Below are 27,025 nucleotides of genomic sequence, written 5' to 3'. Positions count from 1 at the left end.
GAAATCGGCCTCATGGTGGCGCTATAACCGGCAGATGTGGAGGGATGCAGGGAAACTGTTTTTCCATGGCCTCTAGGGAGTGCGCATACATAAGTTGTATACAGATCGATGCAGTTATAGGTAAAACAGGAATTGGCCTGTTATAGCGCCACCGTGAGGCTGATTTGGGGGAAAAAATAGTGGCATGTCATCCTCGGCCTAGTGGAAATGTGTGTGTATAATTTCATGGAAATTGGACACCGTGTTTGTGATTTGTGGCATTTTGTTCGAAACGGACCAATCATGTGAGCTTTGGAAGCAAATCTTAGCCAATCAGGATGGAAGATGGGAAATGGTGCAGATCCGTGTTGATCACATGACTATGGAGATAGTGTATACCGAATTGTGTGATGTATGGATAAAATGTGTACGAGTTATCTACAGAAATGTGTTTTGCCTAAATCGGCCTCATGGTGGCGCTATAACAGGCCGTTGAGGAATATGTGGGGCAGAGGTTCGTCGTTGGCATCCAGGGAGTGTGTGTGCACAGTTTGGCATAGATCGGGCCAACGGTGCCGGAGATTAGCTGATAACGGACGGACGGAAGGACGGACGGACGGACGGAAGGACACACGGACGGACGGAGTGCAAAACATACTCTCTCCCCATGCCTTCGGCCTGGTGGAGACAATGAAGGTATATATATTGGATTATGGATTATAGTTAAGGGCTCATAGAAAGTGTCAGCCTACATCGTTACTGTCCAATGATATATTGCAAGTATTCCCTTTCAGTTATATGACACATGGAAATTAACATGACATGTTTCATGCGTTGAGAATAGATAATCAAACGAGACAGTAATCATGAAAACATTCTAATACACTCTCCTCGGCATGCTCAAACGTTTATATTTAGTATGATTTTGTGTCAGAACAGTAAATGACTAAAATCCTGATACATCTTGACATGTCTGACTTCACATCACTGAACAATTTTATCAACAAAACCTTAATCTCACAGGGTGGTATTATGGTACATAATGAAACCAACACTAGCAATGAAATTATATTGTTTAAAAAATATAATTATATTGTAATTGAAAAATCACACCCGTGTGAACTGAGTGGTGAAAGGTTTTATATAGCCTGATCAGCTGTGGTCACTGACGTAATGTCTCATTCCGGCCAATCACAATGCACCATGCAAATTTTTTGACGCACAGACAGACAGACAGACAGACAGACTAACAAAGCCAGTTGTAGGAGTGGTTTACACCACTCAAAAACCCATTATTTCATGTTAGGGTACTGATTACTGAACCAGTTGCTTTTGAATATAAAGCCATCTTTTGCACAATGCTTTGCAGCAATGTCCTTTTTGCTGAAACTCAATATTCAACATCCTTTGACAAAGCAAGTAATAATAATACATTTATTTTATAAGGTGCCTTTCAGGACACTCAAGGTCGCCGTACAACAGATTAAAAACAGTCAATACAGAGCACAGTTATAGGCGAGCAAACTAAAGTACTTGCAGCAGAGACATCAGAGGTCAGCAAGCAATTAATTAGCTAATTAATCAGCCAAATAAGCTACAGCCTGGGTAGTAGTTGTATAGTTTCAACTCACCTGCACTTGCAGTAGCAATAGATTCTTGTGGTTGGTCTCAGGCTCACTTGTGTGTGTCTTTCCTCTCTGACCAACTGTCCCCTTTTATACTCCTCTCCTAATCCCTCTGACATGCTCATTCTCACGCTCCCTCTGGCCTCCAGATTAAGTCGGGGAATCCCCGACGGGGATCAAAAGGTGAAGACTGTCAACGTGTACTTCAGGTAAAGCAGCCTAATTTTAAGGATAAAAACAGAAGAGACATTCTGTTCATGGCTACCTTACATAACACAATCTTTCACTATGAAACAAACAAGAGCGCTTGCCTTGGACAGATCAATATTCTTCTTTTGGCCTGAACTGTATTAAATAAATTTATATATCAGCCGACCTTTTTCAACCAAACATCTTGATGTATTTTAGTCCACTACATTTATGTGGTAACCTTACATTTAACTAGGTTACGATTACTGGCTGACTTTTCAAGGCTACGTCACAGGTTAAAACTAGAAAAAGTGCCCTTCTGGGCACAGGTCTCCACCAGGAGGATAGGATTGTGTGTGATTTTTAACATAATAAACATGTATATTATTTTGAATATTCACAGGTAAACATTTATTCCAGGCTTTAAACATGATTTGTGCAGTTTTAAATTTCACCAAGTCTGGGAACTTTAGAATATAAGATTTTAAAAACAGGTTATTGGTATGATCAAGGTATCCTGCTCCATTTATTACCCGTACTGCTCTTTTTTGTAAAGTGCAAATCTTTGTCAAAGTGCTTTTAGTGCTTTTAGTTTAACTTTTACTTGGTGTTGGTTCTTCATAATGGACAGTCGTGAGGATTGTGTCACTTTCGAGAGATCATGAAAGATTGTGGTCACCTCTAGCTTCCGTTAGTATAGCCTACTCATTGTGCTTGGTAGTGGTGTCATCTCATATCCGGAACAGGTTGTATACCACAGAGCCTTGTGTGTGTGTGTGTGTGTGTGTGTGTGTGTGTGTGTGTGTGTGTGTGTGTGTGTGTGTGTGTGTGTGTGTGTGTGTGTGTGTGTGTGTGTGTGTGTGTGTGTGTGTGTGTGTGTGTGTGTGTGTGTGTGTGTGTGTGTGTGTGTGTGTGTGTGTGTGTGTGTGCGTGTGCGTGCGTGTGTGCGCGTGTGCGTGCGCGACGCGACGCGACTTGGTCTGTTGTAGCGCCACCATGAGGCTGATTTGAAAACTGTCAAGTGGCATTTCTTCCTCAGCCTAGTAGTGGGAATAGGCATGCACAGTTTGACCGCAATCGGACGCTGCGTTGCGGAGTTGTGGCAATTTGTACAAAACGGGTACAAAACGGGCTACTCCTGAAAACTTTAGAAGCCAATCGTAGCCAATCAGGATGGATAATTATGAGAAATCAAACAAATCACATGATCACATGACTATGGAGAGCATGTGTACTGATTTGCGTGAAATTTGGATAAAATCTGAAGGAGTAATATTAGAAAATATGTCGGCCTCCTGGTGGCGCTATAAAGAGGTTTTTCCTTGGCCTCTAGGGAGTGTGCATACATGGTTTTACACAGATCGGTGCAGTTATAGGTAAAAACACAAATCGGCCAGTTATAGCGCCACCATGAGGCTGAGTTGAAAATATTCAAGTGGCATTTCTTCCTCGACCTAGTGGGAATGTGCATGCAAAATTTCACAGAAATCACACAATGTGTTCATGATTTGCAGCATTTTGTTTGAAACGGAGCACTCCTGCGAACTTTGGAAGCCAATCTTAGCCAATCAGGATGGAGTCTGAAAAATCTGAAAGACGCCTTTCGTTGAATGGCTCTAGAGAGACTGTGTACCAATTTGCGTAATGTTTGGACAAAATCTGTAGGTGTACTGTCAAAACATTTGTTTTGCACAAAGCGGCCTCCTGGTGGCGCTATAACAGGCCAATGTGAAAACTTTGGGGCAGAGGTTCAGCTCTGGCATTCAGGGAGTGTGTGTGCAGAGTATGGCTGCGATCAAGCCAACGGTGCCCGAGATTAGCTGTTCACAGACGGACGGACGGACACACGGACGGACACACGGACACACACACGGACGGACGGACGGAGTGCAAAACATACTCTCTCCCCATGCCTTCGGCCTGGTGGAGACAATTACTCAACACACGAATAAATGCAAGAACGACATGGGTGGGTGGGTGTAGGACTATGAGGAAATTGAACAGAGAATCATTTCCTGGGCCATGGTAGGGGGCGGGACTGCAACGCTCTATAGGCGCAGCATATACAACATAGTTACTATTTGTACTACTACTACTCAATAGTTTCTTTTCAAGGCTCTCATACTTGTAAGATGTCTACAGAAGCTATTTATGCAGAGCCAGACATGACAAAGAAGGTAAGAAAGAAAGATAGAGACAGAGAACAGAGAGGGGACACTGAGGACAGTGTAGAGATGGAGGAGAGAGTGGTGGACATCTACCAGAGTGTGGACGACTTCGTCACTGGACCACAGGAGGACATGACGGACAACACAGCAGGAAGACAGACTCAGGGTGAGTTTGATCAAGTTGTGAATCCTTGTCAAGGTGTTTTATTTGTTTAAAATGTAAAAATAGTATATGTACTGTAGCAGTCTGTCCTTCAAGAAAAGATTATACAGATTAAATTCAGAATTTCTTGCAGCACAAAACATAACAATTAAGTGCATATCCTTGACTATAATTCCTTGTGTTTTAGAGAGATGTTGTTCAGTTCTAGCAGGGCTTTCAGACTAGTCTTGTTTTTCTCTCTCTCAGTCACTGCAAACCTAGTAGCTGTTTCAGTACAGCGCTCTAAAACAGAGAGAAGGCCTCTCAGAGTGGTTGCTGGGTGTCTGGGGATGCTGTGTCTTATACTGCTGGTTGTGATCATAGCCCAGGCTGTGCTCTGTGAGTATTACATGTCACTAAACTACCACATCACTCACTCAGGGAGTTTGTTGTCTGATATTTTGTAGCTTTGAGTATTAAAGCCACCACAGTATTAACCCAGAACTTGTGACTTATTTTTTTATTTTCTCATAGTTTCTTTTTGTGTGCGTTATTGCATGCATCTGAAAAGTATTATGAATAAAGTAGTGCTGAAAATCAAACTTTCCACACAGATGCTAAGAAGCTAAAGATCCACAACACAAGAGGTAGGAAATCTTAACTCCTCACTGCTGGTGTATGACAACTATCATAGAATAATAATTCTTCTTCTTCTTCTTTAAGAAGCACTTCACCCATTTTCAAGCTCATCTTCATATAATATATTGGTCATCACTAATGCTCATTATAACATAGACAGCAGGTGAGAGAAGATACAAAATAAATATCAAATAGTGTATTATTGATATTCTAATTAATATATGGGATATAGATGTAGAAAATCTGAGTAAACTCGTCACTGCTGGTGTATGACAACTATCATAGAACAATAATTATTCTTAAGATGCACGTCATGCGTGCGTGCCTCGTGTGCAGGTCGGTTGTGTGCTTATGTGTCTGTGTGCATGCGTGTGTGTGTGTGTGTGCATACACGTCCATATGTGTGCCCTTGTGTGTTGCGTGTGTGCATGCATGTGTGTGTGTGTGTGTGTGTGCTTGTGTGTGTTTGCGTGCACATGCTCATGTGTGTGTCCTTGTGTGTAGGCCTATGCATGCAACGTGCGTGGACAGTTCAGAAACCTGCCCACAAATGATATGATCAATAGGGACGGCTGCTTAAAATTCACATTCATAATCTAAATAAAGTAACTAGTAGTAACTAATAAAGCTGTCAAATAAATGTAGTGGAGTAAAAACTACCACTGAGTGGAGTAGAAATAGGAACTAGGCTTCTCACAAGATTGAAATACTTACTGTAACTGAAGTAAAAATGCCAGAAAAGTTTACTACTATTATTATTACAACTATGTGTTAGAAACAGTGAAAATATATCAATAAATCTGTTTGATGTCTTTAGACAAGTGGTGTCCCAATGGATGGACGACGTTTAGAAGCAGCTGTTACTACAGATCTACTGAACCGAAAACATGGCAGCAAAGCAGAGATTACTGTCTGACTCAAGGAGCTGATCTGGTGGTCATTAACAGTGGAGAAGAACAGGTTAGAGTGAGTGTGTGTGTGTGTGTGTGTGTGTGTGCGTGTGTGTGCGTGCGTGCGTGCGTGCGTGCGTGCGCATATACGTGCATGTTTGTGCCCTTGTATGTGTGTGCGTGCGTGCATGCGTGCGGGCGCATATACGTGCATGTTTGTGCCCTTGTATGTGCGTGCGTGCGTGCGTGCGTGCGTGCGTGCGTGCATCCACATTGTTGCATGTGATCTAATTCTATGATGAAGAAGTGAATATATTGGATAAAATTAATGATTAATGATGTACAAATAATCAGGAATTCATCAAAGGATTGAGCCCTGTGAGGTATCCATGGATTGGTCTGAACAGGACAGATTGGGAGGCCATTTGGACGTGGGTGGATGGAACACCACTGACAACACTGTGAGACATTTGACATGTTTTTATTGTAATTCTATCAAAGTCACTGTATGTGAGTGACTGAGTGGATGTGGTTCAATACATTGTTGTTTATTGTGCAGGTACTGGTACTGTATGTGAGTGACTGAGTGGATGTGGTTCAATACATTGTTGTTTATTGTGCAGGTACTGGTACTGTATGTGAGTGACTGAGTGGATGTGGTTCAATACATTGTTGTTTATTGTGCAGGTTCTGGAGAAGTGGATATCCTCCTCAAAACGACAAGAACTGTGCAGTAGCCTACGGCTACAATGAGTTCTGTTCATCTCCAATGGCCTCAATCTGCGAGAAGTGATTGTTTTCACTTCATTGATCAAACTGCAGCTCAGTGTTCTGTTACAGTAGTAATTAGTAGTGAAGATCATATAAACCCAAACATTTTATTGTGCGTACAAACGGTGGAAAAAGTACTCAGATTTTCGACTTAAGTAAAAGTATCAATACTGCAGTATACAAATACTCTGAAAGACCGGAATTCAAAATGCACTTGAGTAAAAGTAGGCCTATAAAAGTTCTGGCATTAAGATTTACTTAAAGTACCAAAAGTAAAAGTATTCATTATGTAGAATGTCTCATTTTTGTCTCAAGTTTTCAAATGTCTAAAAAATCACTTGAAAATAGCAGATCTACAAGCTCACAATGCGTCACAATAATGTTAGCTTGTAGATCAAATGGCCGAATATTGGGCTGAAGTTACTTGTTACTGTAATAATAATAAAAATCTACTAAGTCACTAGTAACTAAAGTTTTCAAATAAATATAGTGGAGTAAAAGTACAATATTTGGATCTGAGATGTAGTGGAGTAGAAATAATAGTATTTGAATTGGAAATACTCAAAGTACAAATACAGCAAAATTGTACTTAAGTGAAAGTCTCAATTACTTTACACCACTGAGTACAACTACAAACTGTTGTAGCCATAACAACTTTAACGCCAGGAAAGCATGTGTCATTTTAGAATTAAGCGTTAAAAAATAGAAGATATTCAAGCTGTCACAGCGCGTCACTTGGTGCCATGCACGCTGACGCTATGCAAGCTTGTACATCTGCTACAAGTGAGCTTGTACATCAGTGATTTTCACAAGTGTTGCCTCTTTCTTATGTTATAGTTTGTTGAAAAGGAAGGGTTGTCCTTTCTTTTCATTGTACGTATATTTTTTTGTTCAGCACCTGTAGAATTTCTGGAGATGTGTGTGCTTCCTTTTGGCTCCTATCTATAGTATGGTTTGTTCCATTAGTTTTGAGATTGCTTTTTTTCCCAGGGGCACGGTGGCACAGTTGGTAGTGCTGTCGCCTCACAGCTAGAAGGTCCTGGGTTCGATTCCCGCTCGGGGCGCTGTGGGTGCTGGCGGCGTGTTTCCTCCTCCGCGTCATCAGTGCCCATACGAGGTGGGGTTGGCGAAAGGGCCTTTCTGTGTGGAGTTTGCATGTTCTCCCCGTGTCCCCTAGGGTAGGTACCCTCACAAAAACATGCAGTAATCCTGGTCTCTAAACAAACTGCCTCCCCCTAGCCAGCCGGGGCGCCTGATGGAGGGGAAAGGAACTGGTTGGAATAACGTGTTCCTTCCACGCACTACGTCCAACCAGGGAAACTCCCCCCGTCACGTGTAAAGGAGCAACTTGGACACTCAGGCAGGAAGGAAGCATGAGTTCAAGTCCGTTGCTCTCCCCATGTCCCCCATATATGGGGACTAGGTTGGCAGAGGGTGTCTAGAGAGCCCAGGATCACATTAAATAATTGGCACAGGGGTGAAAAAATGGGTTACAAAATCGAGGGATAAAATTTTTTCTGGAATAAATGTGTTTAGTGTATGAATATTCATGAATATGTTTAATATGTATGAATATTCATGAATAATGTTGTTCAGATGTTCAGCTAGAACGACATGGCCAAGATAAGCAGAGCAGGTTGAAATATCTTAAAGGGATAGTTCAACCCAAAAAATAACTCTTTATTTAGGGCAGGGATTTTTACGGATTCATTTCGAATTCATTAATTATAGAAAAAAATAAGGCAAATGTACACATTTTAATCGCGCACCACATTCCACTGTTCTGAAGTATTGTGCAGTTTGAAAGTATTGTTTTTTTAATACAGAAGGTCCTTTATAGGCTACCTATCCTGAATATATTCCTATAATTGTTGCTACAAATTGCACTGATCTGTACCACCTTGTAAAAACAATAAACTATATTTTGTTGCTTATGTATTTATTCACTATTTATTGATTGACTCGTATACCAAGGACGCCATTTCCTTAAATTGCGTACACTCGTTGTTTGAGAGGTTTCAAGCCAGCATTTACATTTTAAAAAATCACACCCGTATGAAGTGAGAGGCGCTCTTATCAATCATATATCCCCATGCCGGCCAATCACTTTTCCGCCTTCGCTTTTCTGCCCTCACTTTTAGCTTCAATGTGTACTTTGCTCAGCCAATCAAATCATTGCTATGGGGTGATCAGCCAATCACAAGCCAATATTTGCGTTCACCCAAACCTGGAAAGCTGGGTATAGGAGGGGCTAGCACCCCTCAAAGACTGTCTCAGAGTTTTCAGTAAGATGCTTTGTCTGCTGAATTGTATGTGTTGATGTTTAATGATGATGTACAGAACCAGATTTAATTGAATACCAGTATTCAATATTCAAGTATTGAGGTTGATGATGTTCATAACCAGATTTAAGTACAATACCTGCATGTACGGCCTGAATGTAAGACTACGTCTTTTTCCCAATAGAAATATCCTTAAAAAACGTGGTCCTATTATAATCGGGGACTAAACTATTTGACATTCAATGTTCTTTTTCTACAAATGAGTCTGACTTGACTTACTTTCCACAAATACCTTAAACATGATTCAGTGTTTCTATAAAATTCAAGTAAACAAAAACGTTAACAGTATATTTTCTAATATTTGTGTGTGTTGGAAATCTGGCCATCTGCAAAACTCACACTCATGAGAGTACATTTCAATTGATACATTAAACTTCTACTCCACTTGTACCTCAGAGGCAAATGTATTACTCCACTTTTGTTGCTATAGTTGATTGATCGAGTTACTTTGCATATTAATCAAAGTAGCCTATAAATAAAAGATATAGATTATGAATTGCATAAAGAACAGACCTGAATATAAGACCATTACTACTGTGAAAATGCAGTCTAAGTTGTAACTATACGAACAGATGGCAGCAATTCTCTAATAGAAAGCAAGGCCAGTCCTACCATGGGAGAAAAGTGTCCACACACACAGGCCTACCTCGTTCTTTTTCATGTCAAGGACCCCCACATTGATATGTATTTGGCCGTGGACCCCCATCTGATAATATTTTGTACTATAGGGAGGGACCCCCATACAAGATTTGTGTTGAAAAAGTATTTAAAAACTATTTCGACCGTTTCATTTTAGTTTCAATATGTTGGGGAACCCCCGAAACCCACAAGTTCACTAGAACTAACATGATGTTACAATGTTAGAGCCTCAGGGTCAGCAGAGAGGTTTTGGGAAGTGACCTGATGTACTTCCACACACACACGCACACTGTGTACACACGCTCACTGTGTTAATGTCTCAGTCAAATTACCTCTTCTATTTACAGGGAAACAGAGGTCGAAATATTATTTTTTTATTTTGATAATGAATTGTTCCAGCAGCCCCACAATATGAATTCATTTTGATGTTTTTTGTTTTGTAGGTAACTATTGTATAATCGCAATATTACTCACAAGGGTGTGCTTTACCATGATTATTGGCACTTCAGTGATGCTTGGGACCTCGACTACGTCTCGTTCCTGACAGCAACACTGTCGTGCCAATGTCACGGTAAAGCACACTCTCTCGTGTAATATTGCTTAAGTGAATGGACTGAGGTAACATTAATACTAGTTGAATCAACACACAAATAAGTGCACATGCGCATGCACATATGCATGCATTCACATTGTTTGATTAAAACATCGTATTGATAATTATCATTTCACGTTCATTGTTTGATTTGATCTTTATTTATCTTGAACATAAAAAGTACAAATAACAGTACATCAACACAATATCAATCACACCATCTTTTGTTCAAGAAGGGACAGAGAGAAGCAATGCTTATATTGTCCGGCCCCCTTCTTACCTTTACATATATTGTAAAACAATACATTATAATACAAAACAATGTATATAATAATGATAATAATAAAAAATAAAAAAACATTTTATTACATACAGTAATTGTAAATCCATCTTATTGAAAGTAATAATTTAACTAAGTAATAATCTATAGTAAAGAATAAAAAGACATCACAGAGTAAAACAATCCTAGTCAATCAGCTGTTCAGTTTTGCAGGAGTGACTGCTTATAGCAGTGCTTGAACTGTTTAAAATTTTTACACAGTTCAATGTCTATATCAAGATTATTCCAGAGTGTAACACCATATATTGAAGTGCACTTTTTTTTTCAGTGTTTAAAATTGTGTTTGTTTCTTAAGTCATAATTACCATCTCTCTCCTTAAAAAGTTTTTGAATATTCACAGGTAAACATTTATTCCAGGCTTTAAACATGATTTGTGCAGTTTTAAATTTCACCAAGTCTGGGAACTTTAGAATATAAGATTTTAAAAACAGGTTATTGGTATGATCAAGGTATCCTGCTCCATTTATTACCCGTACTGCTCTTTTTTGTAAAGTGCAAATCTTTGTCAAAGTGCTTTTAGTGCTTTTAGTTTAACTTTTACTTGGTGTTGGTTCTTCATAATGGACAGTCGTGAGGATTGTGTCACTTTCGAGAGATCATGAAAGATTGTGGTCACCTCTAGCTTCCGTTAGTATAGCCTACTCATTGTGCTTGGTAGTGGTGTCATCTCATATCCGGAACAGGTTGTATACCACAGAGCCTAGCAAAGGGGTGTGTGTGTGTGTGTGTGTGTGTGTGTGTGTGTGTGTGTGTGTGTGTGTGTGTGTGTGTGTGTGTGTGTGTGTGTGTGTGTGTGTGTGTGTGTGTGTGTGTGTGTGTGTGTGTGTGTGTGTGTGTGTGTGTGTGTGTGTGTGTGTGTGTGTGTGTGTGTGTGTGTGTGTGTGTGTGTGTGTGTGTGTGTGTGTGTGTGGGGGGGGGGGGGAGAGTGTGTGTGTGTGTGTGTGTGGGGGGGGGGGGAGAGTGTGTGTGTGTGCTTTATTTGTATTGGTGTACAAAGAGTGATCTGTCACATGTGAAAGAAGTGCCATCTACATTTAGGGTAGTACCAAGGCCATGCTTTTTGCTCCAAACAGCACTGTCATTAGTCCCCCAAACATCATCACGTTGGATGGAGTAACCATCGAATGGGTGATGCTTTACAAGTATCTTGGGATTTGGTTGGACAATAAGCTAAACTTCAATCATCACATTGATGCATTGGCCAAGAAGCTAAAATTCACTTTGAGCTTCTTTTATAGAATGAAGTCCTGTTTTTCTTCTGCCTCACGAAAAAGGCTGGTCACTGGACTTTTCATGTCGCAACACCAGAGGGAGTGTAACGAACCATGTACAACCCAGATTCGGCACAAACAAGGGACTCAATTCTTTTCGCTCCTATGACACCAAAATGTGGAACGCCCTACCAACAGTCATTAAGACATGCAAATCCCTTGACTCCTTCAAAACCGCTCTCAAAGGGCACCTACGGATGGCTGCAATTCGAAACTGGCCCCCGTAAAATCTGAATCCCCCCCCCCCTTTTTCCCCTCACTGTATATGTTTCTTTTCCCTTTTTACCTCCATTATGATGAATTCCCGTTCTGTTCTTTGTCTATATAGAAGTGTCTATTTGTACGTCTCTAAATGTTTTGATGAAATGAACATGGTGGACCCTGTTGTAAACAAGTGTAATGCTTAATTGGGTCGTCCACTCACAGTTAACAGCCTTTGTATTGAGTTTGTGCTTGAAATGTACTGTAATTCTGCAAACTGTTTCCCCCTGAATATATAAGACCATCACTACTGTGAAAGTGCAGTCTAAGTTGCAGCTGCGTTGATAAAGATAAAGAAAACTTTATTGTCCATTAAATTGACATAAAATGGAAATTCGTCTTTGGCACACCGGCAGTCAGTTACAACAGTAAAACATTACAAACTAGAAAAAGTGCCCTTCTGGGCACAGGTCTCCACCAGGAGGATAGGACGGTGTGTGATGTTTGGCAAAATGTTTAGGAGTAATATAAACATGTTTTTTTGTTTGTTTGTTTATGTGCAGCATTTTGAACGAAACAGGCCACTCCTGAAAACTTTGAGAAATCCAACAGACTCGTCTTGATCACTACAGAGATCGTGTGTACCGATTTGCGTGAGATTTGGATGAAATCTATGCGACTAACATAAGCAATGTGTTTAGCAGAAATCGGCCTCATGGTGGCGCTATAACCGGCAGATGTGGAGGGATGCAGGGAAAATGTTTTTCCATGGCCTCTAGGGAGTGCGCATACATAAGTTGTATACAGATTGATGCAGTTATAGCTAAAAACAGGAATTGGCCTGTTATAGCGCCACCATGAGGCTGATTTGGAAAATAATGAGTGGCATGTCATCCTCGGCCTAGTGGAAATGTGCGTGTATAATTTCACGGAAATTGCACACTGTTTTTGTGATTTGTGGCATTTTGTTCGAAACGGACCATTCATGTGAGCTTTGGAAGCCAATATTAGCCAATCAGGATGGAAGATGGGAAATGGTGCAAATCCGTGTTGATCACATGACTATGTAGATAGTGTATACCGAATTGTGTGATGTATGGATAAAATGTGTACGGGTAATCTACAGAAATGTGTTTAGCCTAAATCGGCCTCATGGTGGCGCTATAACAGGCCGTTGAGGAATATTTGGGGCAGAGGTTCATCGTTGGTATCTATGGAGTGTGTGTGCAAAGTTTGGCATGGATCGGGCCAACGGTACCGGAGATTAGCTGATAACGGACGGACGGAAGGACGGACGGACGGACGGAAGGAAGGACACACACACACACGGACGGAGTGCAAAACATACTCTCTCCCCATGCCTTCGGCCTGGTGGAGACAATAAGTAGCCATTGGGAACCTGCTGTGTTTCCCATAGGCCTGTCTCCTGTTTCCTTAGCATAAACAGCTTGATGTGTACCAATGGAAACAAGCCTATAGTGCTTTCTTGTTTTTTTAATCCTCTTTAGTAGCATATACCTTGTATTGAACTGTAGTTTCCTGTGCTTATTCTACAAACTGTTAATTAAGTTTTCAATCAATCAATCAATCAATCAATCAATCAATCATGTAGCCTGCTGTACAAGTCCAGCCCTGGATGCTACTAGTATGTCACAAAGTCTTACAAACTTTTTTAGTGGCGAAAATATTTTGTGCGTTGAGAAATATAGGCTACATCAAATGTATAAGGTACCGGTATACTGTACAAAGCACAAAAAACCTGCTGTATAGCTAAAATACAGCAGGTCAAATATAAGCTACATGTGTCTATTCAATCAATCAAAAGTAGCCAATGCAGTAAAAGTTCTTTCAGTAAAAGTATCAATACTGCAATACAGAAATACTCTGTTACAAGTAAAAGTCCGGGATTCAAAATGTACTTGAGTAAAAGTACAAAAGTATTGGCAATGTGGCATCAAAAGTTATTTAAAGTACAAAACTTCTCAAAAGTCCTCATTATGCAGAATATCCCGAGCTTGTAGATCGGCTATTTCAAATAGCTGAAATGAAGTCGTTAATGTATGTTTTGTTATAATAATAATCAAAATCTACAAAGTAACACGGCCCGGGTATCAGAGGAGACCTGAGGCTATCTTCACCCTCCCAATGACTTATTGTGGGGTTAGCAGAGATGGAGTACTCGTAGAGAGGCTGGGGAATTGGGAATTGGTTTACTTATTTAATTGGGGCATGAAGGGGAGATTTTTTTTCTTTTGTCTGGGAGGGAGCATGTGTTGCAGGGGCGGCGGTGGCTCAGGGGTAGAGTGGCTGGATGGAAACCGCAAGGTTGCCAGTTCGAACCCGGGCTCCCCCAGAGTTAGTGTCGAAGTGTCCTTGAGCAAGACACTGAACCCCTAATTGCTCCTGATGTGCTGGTTGGTGCCTTGCATGGTTTCCGCCGCCATCAGTGTGTGAATGGGTGAATGCAATGCACAATCTATGTAAAGCGCCTTGGATAAAGGCGCTATATAAATGCACCATTTACCATTTATTTGCTAAACAACACAGTCTTTTCATCCACTGAGATTTGTTATTGAAAAATGTCAATAAAAAGATTTTCCAAATGGAAAGGTAGGAGCGCACACCAGTAGTGGCGAGGTGCTGACCACAGGAGATAATACTGAGGACGCACAATAACTGAATACCCTGAAGGCAACCTGCTTGCCGAAACGTTGGTTCATTAAAGTTTCTAGCATCGTGACTACGAGCTGTGCGTCCTCTTTTCTTCAGTCAAAATAAAAATATTTTGAAATGAAATAAAATCTACAAAGTAACTAGTAGCTAAAGTCTTATTTGGATCCGAGATGTAGTGGAGTATTGGAAATTGGAAATACTCTAGCAAAGTAAAAGTACCTCACATTGTTAATTAAGTACACAGTTATTTTCCACCACTGCAATCAATACATCAAACGTAGGCCTACATACAATATCCATGGATATGGAGGGATACACACATACAGTAGGTGTAGCAATATACTGGATACAGGCACAGATCCTATAGGTATTAACCAGTAATACTGTAGCTACATGTTTATCAGTTAATTCATTACTGATATAGTTCTTCAGAGACCGTTGGTTAAACATACATCTTCCTTTTTTGTTTCACAAAATTAAACGTTCAACTTAAGTCAACATATCGTTTAGTACAGAGATTATATTTAAATAGGTAAATGTTGTTGCAGTGTTGTCCTTATGTAATCTTCTTCGTTCCACTCTAAATATGTTCTGATGGATGAACTGAGGGATTGAAATAGAAAGGAACAGTGGGTTGTTCTTAAAGTAAGCACCAAGTTACTAATTCCCTCAAGGATAATTAGCGCAGTTCTCTCTATTCATAACTTTGACTTTAACTGTATAACACAAATGTGTTTCTGGCAACTAACTATGCCAGAAGAAATAAAGGCCAATTTGTCTTCTCTTTCTTTTTTTTAACAAGGCTAAAGTCTAAGTAGTTTTGGTTTCTGACTGTTGAGGGCAGAACTGCATACTGTATAAAAAGTACAATACCAATGTGGTCTACTATAGCAGGCCAGGGAGAAAGAATGAAACAGTTTAAACCTTGCATTGTCTAAGACAGTGAATAGTTCAATTCATTTGTCATTGATTCATTGTCCGCTGTCCCTAATAACAAAATAAATTGATAAAATCATTTGAAAATAAAAACTTGATTGATTGAATGTTTTATTGACATTTTCACACATACACGTAATACACGTAAGAACGGCAAAATGGACCAGGATGCAACATTTTTGCTTCATTCTTTATTTGTGCGGTGTTGCTCATGGCTTTATTTTGATATTTCTTGTTGTGCGTTGAATAGAATACCTTCATGGTAAAAACGACCAAGCCCGCCTGACCTAAGAAAGGGAAAGTCAATAATTTGTATATCTCAAGTCTATTTGTGGGTAAGCTGAAACCAAAGATAGAGAGGGACACGACATATGATGTAATGACACAAGTGAACATCTTAAAGGCCGACAGTTTGACAGAAAGAACTCGTCTGAGAGACACCAACCAGAAGCATCTACAGTATCGCTACTGCGAAATCAGGTGAGATGAAACTACATTATGTTTAGCCTGCTTCACTTTTGAAGCAGATTGATTTGATATTTGAGATCTGTCAGTGATCCCTTGATAGAATATCACAGCGGAGCTGGTATCTACAGTAGGCTATAGCCTACTGTGTGGTCCCTCTGAGAGTTTTCACTGAAAATTATGTAGTATTAAGTTGAATTTTTGTTTGTGTAGAACAGCAATCATACAATGCTGTAGCCTACAGAAATCAGCGATCAAGCTTTTCCTGTGTATTTGTGAAATATATGTATTGGTTTGGTTTATTAGTCATTAAAACCAGGCACAGTCAGTTATGCAACTCTTTTCTTCACTTGAGCTTAATTATGGAGTGGAAGACAGATGTACAAGTACTAAGACATTTGTTCAAAGCTAACAAGCTATCAATACAATTTTAATAAAGTGTGGCAAATTATGAGATAAAATAAAACCATTTAAAACACAGATTTTGCAATGTATACCCATGCCTTAGTGGCCGGCGCATTGGCAAAAGCAGTCTGACTTTTAGAGTGGCAGTACACTCTGGTAGCTTACCTTCCTTCTTGTCTTTCTTCGTCAGTACCTGAACAAAATGGCAGATGTTGCAACTCCCGCCGACAAGAAGGCACCCCCCAAGTTCAAGCAGAGGACAACTCGCACCTTCAAGAGCAAGGCCCCCAAGCCTGGCCAGAAGGGGTAAGCATTTAGAGTACTACTTTACTCTGAGCTCAGCAAAAACATTGCTTTATGCATCTCATTGTAGCTTGCTTTTACTCATGATGCCTCTCCTATCCAAACAGATTCGGGGATGACATCCCCGGCATGGAGGGTCTTGGCACAGACATCACAGTGGTCTGCCCATGGGAAGCCTTCGGTGACATGGAGCTCAGCGACTTGGCGAAATATGGAATTGTGTAGCCCCCTTCCTCTGCCTTTACCCCTGCCATTGCCAATACCTCCCTTTCATTTGTTACTCTTTTCATGAGGCTCTTGAAAAACCCTGCCAATCCTCGCCTGGGTTCCTGAGCGAGATATTTTTGGTGACATGAAGCACAGAGAGAGAGAGAGAGAGATACCTTGCAGCATACAGGACGGCTACAGTTCTCCTGTCACATGCATTTCTTTTTATTTCGTACCACTTGTTCCTGGGGCTGTGTGTGCCTCAAAACCTTCCTTCTTCCACTCTTCCCCCCCTATTTCTCACTTCAATGTATGTTATTTCCTGCACTCTGCCAATAGAAATGGAACTCAATAAATATTACTTTCCCAAGAAAATGTGGTGTTGAATATATTATCCATAGGCCCTACTATACAATTTAATACGGAGGGTAGAAACACATTTCATGACATTCAAGTCAAATGAATATGCATTAGAATATAACGTACTGCACAAAAGAAAAATACCATAATAAACTTTACAGGCATTCAGCATACCCTCTTATTTTTCCATCATGTGATGGCAATGTTTTGGGGTAATGCGCATATAAGAAAAGGACTGTCATCACATCATAACAGGTCAACCAGAGTGACCGGTTGTATATGAAGACAAATCTTTGTACACTGACAGTGAGAACATAAAGAGTATAGTGTGGCACGTTGTCATCAGTAGGACAAACATGTTACAAGGTTATACATCCTAAAGGATGTGCCAAGCTATGCATATCCGCATTAGACAGTGTTCACCCTCAATAATGCATAATGGGTCGGTACGTCTGCCAAATTTTGTGTGTCAGAAGAATGTGTTTCCCTCACTACAATGGATCCCTGGATGGAAGGATCCAGGGATCCGCCACGGCGCCGCCTCGCTGGAACAACCTGGGGAGACTCCGCTACAAAGTGTATCCACCCAAGCCCTGGTCTTCTCTGCAGCGGAATACTGCGCCCCAGTCTGGAGCAGAAGCCCTCATGCGAGAAAGGTCGACGTGGCTATTAAAACACATTTTGTGCCCAAAACGTCTGTGGACGTCCTGGGTATTACCGCACATGCATAGCCCAAGACGTCTGTGGACGTCTTTGAAAAAAAAAAAAATATATATATATATATATATATATATATATATATATATATTTTTTTTAATCACAAAAATCATTAAATTAAATAACTCAGAAACTATAAAACATTTCAAAGTAAAAAGTTCCAGCATGTGTCTCCACAGTCAGCTGAATTATAAAAAATGTGAATGGATTTTCTAGGTGAAAGTGATTTTGGGCAGTTTTGCGTGGGCTCTCAATGTGTTAACAAAGACCTTCCGAAGCACTGGCTAGCCTCGTCCTGGCCAGGAAAGCACAAAATCACAACTTGCACATCCTGCACACCACAACAACTCCAACTCCAAAGCAGACTCAAGTCCCGCCACTCCTATAACAAGGCAGCACAATAGATGCTCAATTCCACCTCTGAGGACATCTCCAGAGATGCATGGTTTGACAGCAGCCTGGAAGCAGGAGTGGGAGTCAGCCGGGCCCTCCCGCATCCATCGCTACATCTGGGACCCAGAAGATGGCGCCATAGGAGGAGACGACCTGCCACGCCGGCAATGGACCACACTGAACCACCTACTAACTGGGGTTGGTCTGTGGTTGGTCGCTTCAAGGCATCAATGCAGAAGTGGGGCTTGGTGGACAGTGCGGCATGCGAGTGCGGTGGTGACCCTGAGCAGACCACCGACCATATAATCACCACCTGCCCCTTATACAGACCACCCTCGGAAGCCAGCCTCTTCGACCTGGGACCAGAGATGCGGGTGTGGCTCCACTACACGGAGTTGGACCTCTGATGTTACACAAAAGAAGTGAAGGATGGCTTGTCATGACACAGCTTCAAACCAACATGTACAATCATCAAACATATCAAAAGAAAGAAGGGAGTTTTTATCAGGGGAAAAAAAAGAGTGTAACCGCTATGTTTCGTTCTTTAGTTATTGGCAGTGGAATATAGCTCAAGTCATTAAGACATGTTACCTTGGAGAGCCTGGGGACAGAACAATGGTGGACATTTTCATGTTTCATGTTTGTCCGACAGTCCTACCTACTAATGACAACATGCCACACGACACTAACCTTTGATAAAAGATTTATCTTCATACAACCATTCACCCTTGTTGGCCTGTAAATTATGTGATGACAGTCCTTTTCTTATATAAAACATTGCCATCACATGCATGACCCAGACAGATGGAAAATGGAAAGAGAGTAATTTCCTGCTGCAGATTTGCAATTCACTGAGCGCACCTTTGTCTTGACTGGTTGTCTTGCATCGGCACTTCCTACTTGACAATTTAGGTATAAGTTAGTTATGTTGTTTAATGTTTAGATAGATGCTAGATATGTTGTTGACAGATGCTTTACAGTGTGTAATTTATAGATGCCAGGTTTGATGTCAACGCTTTATTGTAGTTACGTTGTAGCATATACCACTGAGTTCATGGTGCTTCCACTGACCATGCACCTTTGTACAGTAAGTGGATATAAGAGCATTGTCTGCTGAATGCCTGAATACTGTATTCTAATGTGTTTTACTTTTGAATGTAATCATCAAATGCGTTTCCACCCTCTGTATCAAATTATATATTGATAATATATTCAACACCACACATTTTCTTGGGACAAATATTTATTGAGTTCCATTTCCACACAGGAAATTATCATTGTTGAATTAAAGTGCAAAATTGACATCATTCAAATTAACAAAAAATAATCTGACTTATTATCCAAAGAAACCCATACACATAATGAGTGTCCTCAAGGAGAAGAGGTACAGGGATAGCAGAGCAAGATTTCTCAATAACCGCATAGTCCTTTCATTTTCAAGGGAAAGAGAGGAGGAGGAATGGGAATGTGGCCATATTTGTGCCAAATGTGAGAAATAGGGGGTCGGGGGAGAAGGAAGGTTTTGAGGCACAGCCCCAGGAACAAGTGGTAGGAAATAAAAAAGGCATGAGACAGGAGAACTGTAGACGTCCTGTATGCTGCAAGGTCTCTCGCTCTCTCTCTGCGCTTCATGTTGCCAAAGATATCTCGCTCAGGAACACAGAGGAGGATTGACAGGGGTTTTTCAAGAGCCTCATGAAAAGAGGAACAAATGAAAGGGAAGCATTGGCAATGTCAGGGGTAAAGGCAGAGGAAGGGGGCTACACAATTCCATATTTCGCCAGGTCGCTGAGCTCCAAGTCACCGTAGGCTTCCCATGGGCAGACCACTGTGATGTCTGTGCCAAGACCCTCCATGCCGGGGATGTCATCCCCGAATCTGATTGGATAAAAGGGGCATCATGAGTAGAAGCAAGCTACAATGAGATGCATGAAGCAATGTTTTTGCTGAGCTCAGAGTAAAGTAGTACTCTAAATCCTTACCCCTTCTGGCCAGGCTTGGGGGCCTTGCTCTTGAAGGTGCGAGTTGTCCTCTGCTTGAACTTGGGGGGTGCCTTCTTGTCGGCGGGATTTGCAACATCTGCCATTTTGTTCAGGTACTGACGAAGAAAGAGAAGAAGATTTAACCAAATGTCTTGGTACTTATGTCTCTCTTCCACTCCATGTTTAAGCTCAATTAAATAATAGAGTTGTACGACTGACTGGTATTAACGACTAGTGTCTAATCTGATCCCTCTTCAGACAAAGTATACATTTTCCAAGACACAGGACTTGTGACTATTCAACACAAACACATTTGAAACATAATCGTACATTATTTTCAGTAAAAACTCTCTGCGGGACCACTCGGTAGATTCCACCTCCGCTGCGACATTCTATCAAGAGATCACTGCTGTGATTAAACTCTCTATAGCTGACAGATCTCAAATATCAAATAAATCAAGTGAAGCAGGCTAGACATAATGTAGTTTCATCTCACCTGAGTTCGCAGTAGCGATGCTGTAGATGCTTCTGGTTGGTGTATCTCAGACGAGTTGTTCTCTCTGTCACACAGTCGGTCACTTTATACTCATCCTGCTAATCCCTTAAGATGTTCACTGATCATCTCGTGTCTTTTTAAGTCCCACTGCATCTTTGGTCTTTAAAAGTATAAGCATGGCAAGCCCAAAGCGTGTGTCTACGCTTTGGGCTGTCAGTAAATGCAGTAAACATAATTCCACCATGTGTACATGCTTTCTCGATGCTTCTAGAGCCTTTTGGCCGCATTAACCTTGGTGAACTGTTTGCAAACTTAATATACATGTTTTTCTATAATACTCCCGTCAAACCATGCAAGTCAGATGGGGTGATACTTTTTTTTTTTTGTATCCTTTATTTACCCAGGGTAGTAGCTCATTTTCAGCAACGCCCTGCACATTGAGACACACACACACACACACACACACACACACACACACACACACACACACACACACACACACACACACACACACACACACACACACACACACACACACACACACATTCAAACCTGGGAGCTGACCAGTACAACCACAGTCTTGTACTGTTGGCCACTAAGCAGCTCCACTGCAGTTGGGGGTTCAGTGCCTTGCTCAAGGGCACTTCAGCGGTGTTGGGTGAGTGATGACAATCACTTCCCTACCCAGATTTGTCCTGCCCGTCCGGGAACCGGCAACCTTTCGGCAACAAGGGCGCTCCTCTAACCCTTAGGCCACCGCTGCCCCAAACTACATACTACATTTGAGCCCTTTCTAGTGACAAACAGGGTTAGAAAAGGTTGGATTTGATCACCTGTGCTTAGGGTTGTAGCGATCCGATCACGTGATTGGAAATCAGGGCCGATCACGTCATTTTCAAATGATCGGAATCGGATCGGGAGCAATAAAACGTGATCCCTAGTATCAATATTATATCCATTTCATGATATTAGACTGGATATTGTCTGTGATTTTTTTATATTGTACTATAGTGATATGGCATAAGTGTTCTATAAAAATATAAATATCGGATCTGGAAAAATCGGTATCGGAAGATACTTAAAATCAAATGATCGGAATTGTTTGGGATTGTAAAACCTTTACAATTATAAAAGCTTTTTACTAAATGTACTCTGCTTTCATGCCAGAAGACTGGAGTAGATTGTAAAATCCTATGAATTGAATCGAGCATCTGCAACTGCAGTTACTGCACGTAGGCTAGGCTATAATAGCCTGAATGGTCATTGCGGTGAGAGGCAAGCATGCAGCGGCAGCCAATACACAACGACGATTGCACAACAAAATGGGAACGTGCTAGAGCAGGGGTGGGCAACTGGCGGCCCGGGGGCCACATGCGGCCCCCACCTTCACTTAATGTGGCCCTCAGGTTCATGTCAGAATACTGATATATTGGTTTCAGCTGTTACTATTCCACAATATGCAAACGTGACCCGCTGTTATTACTTCAGTCTAAATTAGTAGATCATTGCTTCAACACAAGTATAATTAAAGGCATTTGAAATTACATAAAAATGTTAATTTTCAGGATTCCAATTCAAAAATAGCAAAAATTCAAGATTTCAATTCGAATATAGCAAAAATAGCCGATCTACAAGCTCAAAACGCGTCGCGCTGCGACGCGTTTTGAGCTTGTAGATCGGCTATTTTTGCTACGACAGTAATATATGGCCCTAGGGAGTGAGTGTGGAAATATAGTGGCCCTCTCCATCGTCAAAGTTGCCCACCCCTGTGCTAGAGAGACAGACCACCAGCGCTGGTCGGGAAAAATAAATAAATAGACCAGTCATTCCCCAATAGTGCGGGGACATTCAGACCCAAATGACCCCCCTCCGGCGCCTAACATTGTCACCACATCATTATTAAATATTGTTGCTGTGTTTTCCACACTTTCACTCGAAATAGGTTCTGAGGGATGACCTGAGATTGAAATAGAAAGGAACAGTCTGACCTTTACAGTAAATAGTTGCTGAGTTACTGGTGAAATCCTCTGGGAAATCCTCTGGGAACTCCTCTGGGATTACTGAGTTACTAATTCCCTAAAGGATAACTTAAGGCAGTCTTCTATTCATAACATTGACTTTAACCTTATACAACACATACAGGCTGAAATAAGGGCAACTCAAACCAGTGGATTTGGTTTATGAAATTTTCTTACATAATTATGTGGTAGTAGATGACTATAGTAGATGTGGGCCTTAAACTTTGCATTGTCCAATACATTCAATAGCTTTATCATGCATTGAATTTTTGCAACAATGCATTTGGAATTTTACATTTATTAATTTATGATTCTGTAGCACTTTTTTACTGATGGTACTTCGGCTAAATGCCTAAATTGTAATTTAACTGAAGTATTATTTGTGTTATTGACCATGTTTAAAAAAAGAATTATCTTTTTTTGTAAATCTGGTGTAGGCCTATTGTACTCGTCACTGTCCCTTAAAAACATACAGTTTGTACTCCATACAAGCAAGGTAGCTACTAAAATATGCTGTTTTGATGAGTCATGAGTAGGTAAATGTGTGGAGCAAATATGTAGCATATACTGTATGTTATCAATTTGATGGGTTTGCAAATGGTCATCTCTTTAATCACCAGGACGCAACAATCTGCTCCATTCTTCATTTGTGCAGCATTTTGCTGTTTTCTACAGTAATTTTCTCTTGGCTCTATTTTTATGTTTGTTGATGCTGTGTTGTGGGATTTAAAAAGACATGAGATGATGTAAGTGATGTAAGCGTTCACATAAGTGAACATCTTAAGGGATTAGCAGCATGAGTATAAAGGGACCGACAGTTTGACAGAGAGAACAACTCATCTGAGAAACACCAACCAGAAGCATCTACAGTATCGCTACTGCGAATCAGGTAAGATGAAACTACATTATGTTTAGCCTAGCTGCTTCACTTGATTGATTTGAGTTTAATCTCAGCAGTGATCTCTTACTATGATGAATATCACAGCTAAAGTGGAATCTTCTGTGTGGTCCTGCAGAGAGTTTTCACTGAAAATAATGCATGAAATTGTTTCATTTTTGTTTTGTGTTGAATACAAGGTTTCCTGTCTTGTAAAATGAAATGATGCATACTTGGTCTGTCAGAAGAGGGATCAGATTCAGATTAGACACTAGTTGTTAATGTATTATATTTGAAAGGTCTCCTAATACCAGTCAGTCATGCAACTCTTTACTTGAGCTTATGGAATGGAAGAGAGATGTAGGCTAAGACATTTGGTCAAAGCTAGTGCACTCTGGTAGCAATTACATTATTCTCTTATACTCTTTCAGTAACTTAACAAAATGGCAGATGTTGCAACTCCCGCCGACAAGAAGGCACCCCCCAAGTTCAAGCAGAGGACCACCCGCACCTTCAAGAGCAAGGCCCCCAAGCCTGGCCAGAAGGGGTAAGGATACTACTGTACTCTGAGCCCGGAAAAAGCTCTGCCTTGATGCTTCTCATTGTACTGTAGCTTGCTTCTACTCATGATGCCTCTTTTATCCAATCAGATTCGGGGATGACATCCCCGGCATGGAGGGTCTTGGCACAGACATCACAGTGGTCTGCCCATGGGAAGCCTACGGTGACTTGGAGCTCAGCGACCTGGCAAAATATGGAATCGTCTAACCCGGCTCTTCCTCTGTTTTGACCCCATACTATCCTGTGGGTTCCTGCATGAGCGAGATATCTTTGGCGACATGATCAAGCGCAGAGAGAGACCTTGCAGCATACAGGGACGTCTGCTGTTCTCCTGTCCCATGCCTTCTCTTTTTATTACCTACCACTTGTTCCCGGGGCGCCTCAACCCCCCCTCCCCCCTCCCCTCCCCCTCCAACATTTTCCTCCTCTTCTCTTCTCTTGAAAATGAAAGGACGAAGCAACATCAACTTTGAGCTCATGAAGTCTCTGAGAGAGAAACAATTGAATCTTTGAATCTTTTGAATTCATGTCTTTTGGATTTTATTTCCATGTCTGTGAAATCTTGCTCTGCTGGCCTGATTTTTCTCTGCCCTCAACCGCTTGTCCTTATTGTGAAGTTTTTTTTAATGTTAATTATGCACTTTATTAATTCACAATATTATTTTCCTTTGCACTCTGTCAATAGAAATGGAACTCATTCAACTAAGAATAAATATCACTTCCCCAAAATGTGGTGCTGAATATATTATCAATATAAAATGTTGATACCAAGGGTGGAGACACATTGCATGACATTCTGAAAGGCTAAGTAATAAGCATTAGAATAATGTCTACTGCCCCCCCCCCCCCCCCCCCCTGATCAGCCGGGGCGCCTGATGGAGGGGAAAGCAACTGGTTAATCTGGGGAACATAGGTACGCTCCCATACAGATAGACATTAGCGTTATAGACGGATGAAGCCTTTGGTGCCATGCCGTAATTAATGGTTTTATGTTAACACCCTATAGTACTGTTTGTCTAACAGTGGGTCGGGACCCATTTGTGGGTCGCGGGCACATTGTTATGGGTCCCTTTTAGTTTTTCTTTCGTACATCCATCCATCCAGATCCATCCATCTTCAACCGCTTATCCGTAGTCGGGTCGCGGGAGCAACAGCCCCCCTCCTCCTGGGGGATCCCGAGGCGTTCCAAGGCAGCGAGTCGATGTAATACCTCCTTCTCATCCTTGGTCTGCATGCCCGGGGGTCTACTCCCGGTGGGACGTTGTTAAGAGTGACATTGTTTCATACATTTTGTTTGTAATTATCATTTCAAAACAAAAAACAAAAAGAAATTCCACAAATTAGAAAACAAATGTTTAAGTTGCGTTGCGTTGTGAGCTTGTACATCTGCTATTCTCACTAGTTTGGGTCCCAAGTAGACGTCAAAACTCTCTTTTGGGTCACGGTAGGTTTGGGAACCACTGCCCTATAGGCCTTCATTGTCCTCCACTCCTGTCTGTCTTCCTCACCAAACTGGCAGCAAATCATATGAAGATAATATCTGTCATCTTAACCCATTCAGGACGGGAACCCCTTTTGGTGTTTTAAGCATTATGTTGTACTTTTGCTATTGAAAAATAGCAGATCTACAAGCTCATAGCACGGCACCGAGTGCCACGCTACGAGCTTGTAGATCTGCTATTTTTGAAAAATTGTGAAAATGTGGCGCAAATCTTTGAATATATATTCTTTCAGTGCAAACGTTTTTAACTCAAAAATTTCCTTCTGGGGGGGGGGGGGGGGGGGGACTAGAGACTATACAGAGACTGTACAGAGACTAGACATGCATTACTGTGTCCATGGTGGAAAAATAACTCAAATATTTTACTTATGTACTCAAGTAAAAGTACAAAAGTATCAGCATCAAAATGTACTAAAAGTAAAAGTAGCCTACTCATATTGAAGAATGTCCCATTACACAAGTTCAAAATGTGTACAAAATCCTTTGAAAATAGCAGATCTACAAGCTCACAATGTGTCACGATGCAACACATTGTGATATTCTAGATCTGCCATTTTCAAACGGCCTCAAACGGCCAAAATGTATATAGGGCTGAAGTGGTTAATGTATGTTTTAAAATTATAGGTAAATAGTAACTAGTTTTCAAATTATTGTATTGGAGTAAAAGTAAAAAATGTAATGGAGTAGAAGTAAATGTATTGGAAATTGGAATTACTTAAGTACAAATACCTCAAACCTTTTTTTTAACTTAAGTACAGTACTTAAGTAAATGTACTTACTGTAGTAGTTACTTTCCACCACTGATTACTGTTATTTTTGCTGGGGACTTGATTATTTATTTGACATGGACATCACAATCACATTGGATGAACCAGATCCGTGTATATAGCACTCGTGCTATATTTTTCAACACCTGTCCACAGAATGCTTTTCTAAAATAGAATAACACTAGTCTAAAACCCAATCAAGTACAAAAAAGAATATATACTAGTAATAATTAACATAATCAAAATCAGACCCAATACATTATAACATGTGAAACAAAAGCAGACTATCATTCAACCAGTCAGAAACTATTCATGTGAGGACAGTTGATTTGATCCATCCATCCATCCATCTTCAACCGCTTATCCGTAGTCGGGTCGCGGGGGCAACAGCTCCACCAGAGTGCTCCAGACTTCCCTCTCCTGAGCAACATTAGTGACTTCCTCCTGGGGGGATTCCGAGACGTTCCAAGGCCAATGAGTCGATGTGTTTCCTCCAACTGCGCCTTGGTCTGCCCCGGGGTCTCCTCCCAGTGGGACGTGCATTGAGGACCTCCCTGGGGAGGCGCCCGAGAGGC

At 41.1% G+C, this 27,025-nt stretch overlaps 1 protein-coding gene across 1 annotated transcript; it reads left to right on the top strand.

The window, feature by feature from the left end:
* Positions 1-4,063: 4,063 nt before the first annotated feature.
* LOC306921864 (C-type lectin domain family 4 member C-like) lies at positions 4,064-6,897 on the top strand. Its single transcript, XM_079499164.1, has 6 exons — positions 4,064-4,127; positions 4,371-4,502; positions 4,718-4,750; positions 5,560-5,702; positions 5,987-6,093; positions 6,320-6,897. The coding sequence occupies exons 1-6, from the start codon at positions 4,094-4,096 to the stop codon at positions 6,423-6,425; spliced, it is 555 nt and encodes a 184-aa protein (XP_079355290.1). The 5' UTR covers positions 4,064-4,093; the 3' UTR covers positions 6,426-6,897.
* Positions 6,898-27,025: the final 20,128 nt, after the last annotated feature.

This window comes from Electrona antarctica (assembly GCF_951216825.1).
Source record: "Electrona antarctica genome assembly, chromosome: 4".
Lineage (NCBI taxonomy): Eukaryota > Metazoa > Chordata > Actinopteri > Myctophiformes > Myctophidae > Electrona > Electrona antarctica.
Note: the sequence above shows the minus strand (reverse complement) of the source record. Positions and strands in the feature narration are given on the sequence as shown.